This window comes from Amblyomma maculatum, chromosome 7 (assembly GCF_055883805.1).
Source record: "Amblyomma maculatum isolate TAMU_Amacu chromosome 7, ASM5588380v1, whole genome shotgun sequence".
NCBI lineage: Eukaryota > Metazoa > Arthropoda > Arachnida > Ixodida > Ixodidae > Amblyomma > Amblyomma maculatum.
Genome location: NC_139350.1, coordinates 140,073,051 through 140,083,627, shown reverse-complemented (window position 1 = coordinate 140,083,627; position 10,577 = coordinate 140,073,051). Strand labels below are relative to the sequence as shown.

The 10,577-nt window shown below is 45.6% G+C and overlaps 1 protein-coding gene across 2 annotated transcripts; it reads left to right on the top strand.

Moving 5' to 3' along the window:
- The first annotated feature begins 220 nt into the window (after positions 1 to 220).
- LOC146184874 (uncharacterized) lies at positions 221 to 7,580 on the top strand. 2 transcript variants are annotated; one of them, XM_084609520.1, is made up of 5 exons: positions 221 to 580; positions 2,203 to 2,342; positions 3,963 to 4,051; positions 6,928 to 7,150; positions 7,398 to 7,580. In XM_084609520.1, exons 2-5 carry the CDS (start codon positions 2,270 to 2,272, stop codon positions 7,478 to 7,480), a joined length of 468 nt encoding a protein of 155 aa, XP_084465646.1. In that variant the 5' UTR covers positions 221 to 580; positions 2,203 to 2,269; the 3' UTR covers positions 7,481 to 7,580. The 2 variants fall into 2 exon arrangements, with proteins under 2 accessions (XP_084465646.1, XP_084465647.1); XM_084609521.1 differs by having other exon boundaries at positions 229 to 580; positions 6,931 to 7,150.
- The last annotated feature ends 2,997 nt before the right edge of the window (positions 7,581 to 10,577 follow it).

Here is a 10,577-nt window from a genome sequence, read left to right as displayed (position 1 = left end):
CCCCGCAGCCGAGGTTACGAATACTGCCAGTAAAACCAACGTTCTCACGGCGAGTAAAACCAATGAAGATTGACATGCACCACAAGAATTCCGCAGCAAAAAAAAAGGGCGCTGCAACTGCTTGTGGCAATATTTTGCTTAAATTATTTTGTGTTTTGTTACGCATCACATATTACTACTAAAAAAACAAATGTTTAAGGTTGTTTATAAATTATAAGTTTTTATTTGAAAGTTTGTGAAGTTTGCAAAAATGCATTTAAAAGTTTGCAATGGCGCTTGAGACTCTAGCGCTATCGTTTTCGTGAAAACAGCCGGCGGCATGCTTCACTATGTGTTTCATGACCGTAGGAAGTTGATTGTTCGCGTTCGTTGTGTTCGTCCGTGAGTAGTGCAAATGGCCGATCATGTCTTGGTTAAATGGGCGACCGCTCAGAAGTGGGACGTAGAAACCTACAATCAAAAGAACTGCAGGCGAAACTGATGGATAATCCAAAATACTGGAAGATTATTCCAAACCAAGGAGTACTACATGCCCAGTGGAAGGAGGGGTCGTACTCTCCTACGTTCATTCTCGGAGTGGGTAAGTAGTCAAACGTCTCTTGTCTCTTTTCGTATTCGTGTCTTAATAATGTTTACCTGTGAAACACCTTCCTTTGCTACTCGCGGTGAGTCGTGTCGCGAAGTCGTTTACATGCCCGCATTACGACCGCATTGTGTTAACCGGCAGGTGACAGTAGTGCACATGGTGAAAGAGGTAGACAGTTGATTCCGGGAATTGCGTGAAATTAAAACAAAAATGCATAATGAACTGAATTTGCGGAAATAAGAAGTAGAATAAACGCGGCTGCTGTCGTTACGTGGACCTGATTCTCCCTGTTTACACAGCAAATGGCAATTCTCGGTGTTTCGTGATAACAGGAGTAGGCTTCCCAATTTGGGCTCTATAAAAAAAACCACCCTGCCCGCATCGTCGTCTCGGAACGGTGCGGCATGGAGAATGGCAGCTCCTTGATTATTGAAGCTGATTTAGAACAAGTTTTAAAGATGCCCAGGGTGCTCCTTCCGAGACAATTGGTAGTGTAGCAGCGAAACGGACGCTTTCACAGCTGCAGGCGACTGAAGTTTAAGCAGATAAAAGCGCCTAACGTGTTGTCGCATTCATTTACTTTCATATTCATTTGTTTGTTGCTTTTTATTGAAGCGTCAAACATGCTTCCTTTCTTCGCTACCAGCCATTCCTCAGATTTCGCGTAGAGAGAGAAAACTTTATTAAAAAAAAGGGAAAAAAAACTGTGTGTGGTGGGGAGGCAGTGTGTGGAGTCTCCATTCTAAGACTCCAGTGGCCTGGGCTGCCGCTTTTGCCTGAGTTACCAGCCTACGCTGGGTTGCTAGGCCAGAGCATAGCAAAGCAAGCAGTGATATCAGTTACCAGCAGCATAATGCTGCAATGATTTTTAGCTGCCGATGTAAAAGTTGCTCCCAGTGCATGGGGTACGGCCAACAGGTGGAAGGGCACCGCTCTCTCCACTTCATTTTCAATGCTGCCGTTGCACTTTGCCACTACTTCTGGATGAGGCTATCTGCCACGGGATCGCATACTCCCTTTCATAAAGCTCACGACTGTACATGGGTACAATCCCAGCATTCATGGCCGCATTTCAGTGGAGGTGAAATGCAAGTTGACTGTGTACTGTATGATGTCATTTGCACATTAAAAAACCCCAGGTGAGCCCACCACTACGGCATCCCTCATCGCTATAGCTTAAGTCGCTTTGGGACATAAAACACCATGAACCTACCATAAAGCAGAGTGGCTATGTTTTACGGTATGCGTGGGAGCTCAAACTGTTTTTCTGGAAATGCATCCTTTGTTTTGTCCACTACTGCTCAAGTGGGCATTCTGCCCACTTGAGCAGTAGTGATGCTGGATGGTGTCAGCTCGCAGTTAAACATTACCATGTCCTTTTCTGTGCCAAGGTTTGCTCAAGGGCTAGTGGTCCTCCTTAAGAAGTGTTGCTTTGAACCCTAAACAGTGTCCATGCTACGTTTCTCTTGTCAGTGGTCTTCATTTGGTCACTATTTTGCTAATCTCATGTGTGGAACCAGATATCTCCACAATGCGTTATACTGAATAATTTTGTATGATGCATTTGAGTGCAAATACAATTTAGTGAATAGACCTTGCCACATGTCGTTTTGCAGGAAAGCTGCAGCTGTGACAAAATGTCTAAGCCAACAGGTGCAAAAAAGAGAGTCCTGGAGCTTGAGGATGAAGTGGGGTCTGCAAAAAAAAAGAATGAAGAAATATAAGGCCGCAAGAGATGAAGCACGTCAGATGCTTGGTATGTGATCGCTTTTTTCTGAAGCCATTGGAATCCTGATCTCCATTGCCATGATACTGAAATTATTTGCTGTGTCACCAGATGCTACGTAAAGCATAACAAATTCAAGTGCTAACTCCTAAATGAATAAGACCTCTTGGTCTGTAGCACGTCCTAGTAAAAGCACCAGTAAGATTATGTTGCTGCAATAAGGTTCCCCCTACACTGAGGATTAGGATTGGTGTTCCTCCTGTAGTTGTCTTTGCGACACATTATAGGTGGTGTACAGTAGTGCTCAGCTACACCGTGGCGCTGCTGCATGACGCCACCAACCACCATGCTTGCAGTGCACGTAGCAGATGAACTGCTGCCACTCCTGCTCTGCAAGCATGCTTTGTTTGTGTTACAGTGACTTGCGTGTCACATGTCATTGCTTGGGATCGGCATGCATCTGAGATTGAGCCTGTTGTCGTATGTGATAGCTGCATGAAAATGCATGGTAAACAAATGCCACTCAAGGTGAGCACCTGTGCTGATTTGTGCTGCTCAAGCCGAGGCCGAAAAACGGGCGCGGGATTGGGTTCCTTTCTGTTCTGGAGTGGTCGGTTACAACAACGCTCCAGTGAACCCGGAGAGCTGCATTAGGTTCAAACACATTCACGGGGTATAAGTTGTAGCCAGATGGCTGTGGCAGGTCTGTGGTGCTCTTGCATTACTGTGGATGGCGTATCTGAATGGAACCCTTGATTCCCTCAGATTTTAACCTCAGAGTCTCCTGCATATGATGAGGTGCATCTAGAATGAGCGCAGGAGGGACAGCAAAAAATCTAAATTTGTATGAAATTATCATATGTGGCCTCGTCCTGTCTTGGACCTTGGAATCCTTATGGCATGTGCTTCATTTTCCTGTGCCATTTTGGTCACTTAGGTGGTGTTTTTTTTTTTTTTTTTTTCACAACAGGAAATTTATACTTGTCCAAGCTCGGCACCTGGCTCAGCAATCTGCCTAACTTAACTCGGTCACTACACCATGTTAGCAAATGTCGACACGAAAGACAGACACGAGATAGGTGAAGCATGGGCTATCGAGTATCAGCTACACACTCGAGTGTCAGCCTTTGTCCAAATGTATGGCGTATTGCTGCCGCCATACATGTATATTGCATGCTGACCTCTTCAAGGCCCTTACTACCGACAAACTGTTTCAGGGATGTGATCTGACTAACTTCTGTTAAAGCGCTCACAGCTATCTCGGCAGCATCATTCGCACCCATGAATTCATTCTAAGCAATAGCAGCACCCGTCAGTTGCACTGTAGTTACAACGTCCTCCGCAGTTAATTCAATCCAGGCATTTCCACAGCGAACAAAGAGATCAGAAGTGGGATGTCAGCATTGGCTTCATCAATTGCTATCAGCATCCCCTAGATTATGTACCGCTGATAGGGCGCCTTGAGTGCGTGAGTGATGCCAGTGTCTAGCAGCTAAATTTTGAATGGCGCATTTGGTGACAGAAAAGGGTTGGTCATGCAGTCAAGGGCAAAGAAAAGGCTTTTCTCCTGTGGTGAATGTTACATGGGCTGCTGCTGCTAGTGATGAAATAGTATGTTTTGTTCCGGCTTTCCTTTTTTGTTTTTTTCAGATGTTGCTGAGCTGGTCAGTCAGCTGACGGAATCCGTTAATAATGCTGCGTGTACAACACAAGCAGTTGTGCTGCCAACCGAGGCTCAGGTTAGTTGCTTTAGTCTAGTGTCTGCATGGTTGTGCTCATTACTGCCTTTCTCGATGAAACTTTTTTAAGGGTCACACAAGAACTTGGTTCTAGCTTTATGATAGCACTGCCACAAGTCATGCACTTCCATTGAGAAGTGTGCAGGGATAGGGAAACGAGGAGCTCATTATCCATGTGAATGAAGTCAGCAGTCACTGAATTCAGAGATAGGCAAGAAGCAATGCTCTTTATGATTGGTTGGCTCTTAGGGTTTAATGTCCAAAGCGACTCAGGCTATGAGAGATACTGTAGTGCAAGGCTCTGGAAATTTCGACCACCTGGGGTGCTTTAACGTGCACCGACAACACAGAGCACACGGGCACCTTGCGTTTCGGCTCCACTGAAAAGCGGCTGCCCTGGCTGGGATGCTGTTTATGAGGCTGGGCTCACAGACTGCATAATTAGTAGCATAATGATATTTTTAAATGAATGTCAATTTGATAGAAACGACAAAAGACAGACAGTGCTATTTTCTTAAATTCGTCAAAACGACCATGAAAAAAAATCCCAACTGCTTCCTTTCATTTTAGTGACTGTTACTTCATTCGTGTGTATATTGATTTGGAAGAGTTTTTGTGAAAGCTGTAGTGATCGGAAGTGCAAGGTTACTCTTGTTTATGCTTCCTGTTGAGCATACTTCGCTTGGGCTATAGCAAAGCCCTTTTCATCAGAAAAGAGATTTCCATTAGCTTGTTTAATATTCAGCAATTTCTTAGGTTATCGATCTCGGAAGGCCATCTTTTTGCACTACAACTCGAATGACGCAGCTGGTGCTCCTCTAATCAGTCATTTTAGCGACTTGGGCCAGTCATCATGGTATTCAAGCTAATGTGCATATAATCCACTTGCACCTGACAGCCACCTGCAATGTCACTCTGGCAAGTCAAAGGCAATTAACCACCATGGTATTGCCAGGAGGGTCTCCTTTGAGAAGGAGTTGTGGCTTCTTAAGCTGATCCAACAATAATTCAATTTCACTTTAACCCCTTGAGCACTATTATTTCGAGATTTCTAGCTAAAATTGCTTAAAATTACGATATCGTTAAAGGCCCCATTACATGAAAATTTGTTGTCTGTGTTGTGAGTGAAACATCAAGAGCATGGCGCTGGCAAGTAGCATGGCCGAACACACATTCTTCGATGATTTGTGTGGCTTAACGAGACCACATGATATCCAAAAGTTAGGAGGAGCTGCTAACTCCGGTCGTTCATTTGAGGTGGGAAGGTGAAATACGAATCAACATTCCAGTGCTCTTCAATGCTGAGTCAGGCTTGCTACATCTAGGCTACGCAGACATGTTGATACAGCTTGGTTAAAGCAGGGCTTTATATGTTGGGTGGTAGCCTACACTGGTCGCATCATACCCTTAAAGGCGGAGCTTAAGTGTCCCTTTAGTTTTTATTTTTACTGCTGGTTTCTATTGGTAGTGTAATAAAAAAGGAGGTATCCGAGACAAAAATATTTGAACCAGAAACTAAGTCAAATGAGCGCAGTGAAGTTTATTGCTCATTACGTGAAAAATCAACTGCCCGCCAATAAGCAGCAATCTAGTCGAGTAACATAGAGCGAGGTAACTGGAAATGTTTTACAAGGGACGACTAAGAATGGAAGCCCAGGGGGCTTCATCGGAATGTTGTCAATTTTCATCCACTGACACAGAACTCGCAATAGTATCGTCTGAGCTGTCATCATCTTCGTCGGAAGAACTACTCATGTCATCACTGTCGTCTTCACTTCCCATAACAATGCAAAAATTGGTGTCTGAGCCATCTTCGGATGGCGAGGATGGCAACGAAGAAAAGCTTCTTTCCCGCGATGACGGGCCAACAGTGCATGCGTTGCCTCTACCAGGCACCATTTTTCTCATTAAGGCTGCTTAAAAGGCTTTCAAGCGGTAGAACAAAAAGCAGTTAACGGGTCAGTGGTGCCATTTGTCAAATGGCGCATGACCTAAGCCACAGAGGAGCGCTGTACTCACCTAAAACTCTCAGGGTGAGGATCTATCCTGCAAGGACAAGCACTCGTCCAAAATGGCTTGAGGGCATCTTTGCAAGGACGAGCTGCTTGTCCAAAGCACTTGAGGGGTTAAATTATGAAAGCTACCTGTGCAAGCTGGAAACTAAATGTTGCCTCAAAGTAGCACATACAGAGCAGGGAGTGCATGCTTTTGCTAAACCTTCATTGGCAGTTTTTTTTAATTGGTTGAGCTTCTGATGTACGAAAAGGATGTTAGTATTTTTAAACAGGAGATGACAATGTGGGCACTGTGCTCTGTCTAAACTGGCTTTTAATGGCCTTTGCAATGTTAATGATGAGTAAATCCCTTTATTTTCTGACTTAAAATCTGTTTTTTTTTTTGTTGAAATGCAAGCATAAATTAGGTCGTTAAAGAATCTCTTATTTCTTGTTTTTTCTTCTGCTATAGCAATGCACTATTAGCGCTCAATCCTTTGCGGGGCATTATGTGCCCTCTTTTTGGCTAGTTACTTTAAATACATATTACACAATTGTCAGGTTACACTAATAAAAATGTTAAAAGATGTTTGGCCTGACTCAAAATTAGATTAAAACACCGCTCGGGAAGGTGTCAAAAACATCCAATAGTTTTCGTATGCCTTCATTGTTGTACTTGTTAAAGTACGGCTTCTTGAATGTGTATTTTTACTTGCAAACAAATGACCTTAATTATGCATTTTGGGATTTCTTTGATTGTTCTTAAGCTGGTCTAAGTTTTTTGTTGTTTATAAAGCCCCTTCATTTTCTTATTGCATATCAAGGAATATTGTTGTATGTTACAATACTGGTCATAGTACTAATATTTGCTTTTTGTTCTAGCAGGTGCACATTGGCAGCAATATTATGGTAAATCAGCAGTTGATTGACCGCATGAAACTCAGTGCGGGCAATCAAGCAACAAAGTTTGCATGTAACTTGGTGCGGGTTGTGTTCTCACCCGAAGAACTGGAAGAAAGCTCACTCTATGGCCGTGTCTGCAATGCCCGCAAGGAACAAGCTCCAAAAAAGGCACTGGGCTGCCCAAAATTGGATGCTGTTATCTGTAAGTCCTCGAGCTCATAGCCTGTGCATGTGATGCAAGAGCATTCTGAAATATTGTCCAAACAGCTGACTTTTCAGTGATGGTCAGGGCCATAATGCTTGCCTTAATTCATAATGCTGTGGTACCTGCATGGCGCACACACTGTCCGTGCTCTGTATATTTAATTTACAAAAGCTAAGGAAGGCTGGATAGACTCTAGCTTGTTTATTGCAGTCATGCTTCTAATGTTTTTTTTTTCTTTTTGCAGCCTACACTTGCTTGCTCAATGGAGTACTAGCCAAGGTGGTCACCGGCAATTGCGCAAGTTTGCACTGGGATTGTGGACAGTGATCCAATTTTTTGTCGCAGGGTCTTCGAAAGCAGGCCTAATTGCAAGGCCTAAACAGAGGAAGTACATCTATTCAAATAAATATAAGCTCATACAAACAAATGTTTCAGTCTGAACCTACTTCCTTCGAACATCCACCAAATATCCCATAGTCATCATTCCTTCGAACTTCCTTTGAACCAATAATTGGCCACTGCCTGTGAACTCAACTCAAACTGACAATGGTCTGTTCCCTGGGAGCTCAAAGGAAATTCACAGGAAATTCACAGGATGGTCAGAGAAAGTTAATTCACTGTGAATTCAAAATCAGTAGCCAATTCTCAGTTCAGAGGAAGTTGCTTCCTTCTGACTTTTTTGAGTTCACATTGAACTCAAAGGATGTTCCCATTTTTATAAGGGTGGACACTGCCAATAATGTTCTAATTTTGCACAAAGGATTGTAGAAAGAAAGGGCTTGACCAATATTGTTGCGAGACACAAGTCTGTCAATAAAAGCTTTAAAAATGCATTCACACGCACCAAAAATAAGCAAGAAGCTGTTCCCATGAGGTTCTAAAGCCTCAAGTCATGAACACCAGTGCCTTATCGCAGAGATTCCACCCCTGCATGCCGGAGTATTCCACAAGGGCTTGAAACTTATCGAAAGGTGTGTTGCAGGACTTTTCGGAGTGCACATGCCATCAAAAATTATAGTGCATGCACGCCCGGGTGCCGAAAACGATGCTCCTTGCTTCTAACTAGTTCAAATATTTGAAGAAAAACCTATTTTCAAAGGAAAACAGCTTCAACCAGAGTTGCGCAGTGTCCTGACATATGTTCACATGAAAAACTGTCTAAATTATCCATAGCTCTTTTGGGATGAACTGGCAACGGCTTTGGAAACTGCTTTGTTGCAGCTGCTGCAAAGGCAACCACAGCGTTTAACGCTGCTGAGCTTCAACCAGTGCAGCAACTGATGACGATGCATATGTGGTTATATTGTCACCACTTAATTCACAGGGAGCCGTGAAGGTACACGTAGCTGAGGACAAGAGAATAAGGTCGGCTTGTCGTTCCGATCACAGAGTCCAGCACCAGCGCGCCGCTCGTGCCAACAACAAACCGCTTCGTCGTCGTCGGCACCAAACACGGCTGTCGCGCGGCGCTAGGCACGTGGCATTATCCCCCCCCCCCCCCCCCCCCCCGTGAAAGAAAACATCGTCCCGATGACAAAATTAGAGGAGAAAAAAAATTAGGCGTGAGGCGAACTGTACAATAATGGAAGGTTTCACTTGCAGGAAACGCTCAGTCACGCGAAAAGTACGGCGTTAAGCGCACCACATGCACAATTTCAGGCCGCTGGCGTCGAACACTGACGGTCACAGTTCCATCTGGAATGACTTCGTAATTAACGCTGTTTAAGCGGCGCAGGACTTTATAGGGTCCGAAATAGCGGTGGAGTAGTTTCTCGCTCAAGCCTTTGTGGCGCATGGGGGTCTACACCCACACTTGGTCCCCTGGTTCGTAGTGGACTTCCCTGTGCCGGACGTTATAGTGTCGAGCGTCGGTGGCATGCTGCTCCTTGATGTGCAAGCGGGCCAGCTGACGGGCTTGCTCGGCCTGTTCTGCGAAATGGGCGGCATCGGGTTCGACCGCATCTTCCCCGCACGGGAGCATCGCGTCCAACATCGTGCGGGCCTCTCTGCCATATACGAGACGGAACGGCGTAAACTTCGTGGTTTCCTGCGGCGCCGTATTGTAGGCGAAGGGGACATACGGCAGGATCTCGTCCCACATTTTATGTTGGACGTCGATGTACATTGAGATCATGTCCGCCAAAGTTTTGCTTAGTCGTTCCGTTAATCCATTTGTCGGAGGGTGAGCTACGCTGTTGTTGTGCGATGCTCGGTATGGCTGAGAGTTAAGGTGTCACGCAGTAACCGAGCTGTAAACGCCTTTCCTCGGTCAGTAATGATGGTCGACGGTGCACCGTGTCTGAGCACAATGTCGTTCATAAAGAATCGAGCAACTTCGCCGGCAGTACCTCGGGCAAGGGCCTTCGTTTCAGCGTAGCGTGTTAAGTAGTCTGTGGCGACTACGATCCACTTGTGTCCGTTCGAGGATAAAGGAAATGGGCCTTAAAGGTCCATGCCCACTTGCTCGAAGGGTGTGAGGGGTGGTTCAATAGATTGTAACATACCTGATGGCTTGAGCGTGGGTTTTTTTTTCGCCGCTGGCATTGTCGACAAGTCTGTACGTAACGTCTAACGCTCGGAGAAAGATGTGGCCAGTAATAGTTCTGCCGGACTCGGTTTAGGGTGCGTGTAAAGCAAAGATGCCCTGAAGTTGGTTCGTCGTGGCAGGCCAGGAGGATTTCGTGCCTTAGATCAGCCGGTATGACTAGCACGTATGTTTTTGCACTCGACGTAGAATTCTTCTTATAAAGCACCCCATTGCGGAGGCAATACGACGACAACCCCCGAGCAAGATACCGGGGTATTGTAGGATGTCCACCTTCAAGATGGTCAATAATCAGTCCCAGCTCGTCGTCGGCACGCTGTTTGGAGGCGAGATCGGACGTTGTGACTGCTCAGAGGAAGCTATCGTCGTCGGTGGCATCTGACGAAGGAGGGCCGACGGGCGCGCGGTACAGGCTATCAGCATCGGTGTGCTTCCGGCCAGACTTATAAATAACACCGAAATCGAACTCCTGCAGGCGCAATGCCCAACGTGCTAAGTGGCCACAAGGATCCTTTAAGTTTTTCAGCCAACACAACGGGTGATGGTCAGTGATGACACGAAACGGTCGGCCATAAAGGTACGGGCGGAACTTGGCAGCGGCCCATACTACCGCCAAACATTCTTTTTCAGTGGTGGAATAGTTACACTCAGCACGGGAAAGTGCACGGCTGGCGTAGGCAATTACTTTCTCGACCCCGTCTTGGTACTGAACTAGAACGGCACCAAGGCCGACGTTGCTCGCATCCGTGTGTAACTCTGTGTCGGCATCATCGTCGAAATGTGCCAGGATCGGGGGTGACTGGAGCCGGCGTCGTAACTCGTCGAAAGCCATCTGCTGCTCGGTGCCCCAGGAAAATGATGCGTCATCTCGAGTCAGGA

Bases quoted from the DNA above. Each gene is read 5' to 3' on its own strand.
- LOC146184874 (XM_084609520.1), top strand. From the start codon at position 2,270: ATGAAGTGGGGTCTGCAAAAAAAAAGAATGAAGAAATATAAGGCCGCA. The intron at 2,343-3,962 runs GTATGTGATCGC...TGTTTTTTTCAG, and splicing joins TGAAGCACGTCAGATGCTTG to ATGTTGCTGAGCTGGTCAGT. The intron at 7,151-7,397 runs GTAAGTCCTCGA...TTCTTTTTGCAG, and splicing joins AAAATTGGATGCTGTTATCT to CCTACACTTGCTTGCTCAAT.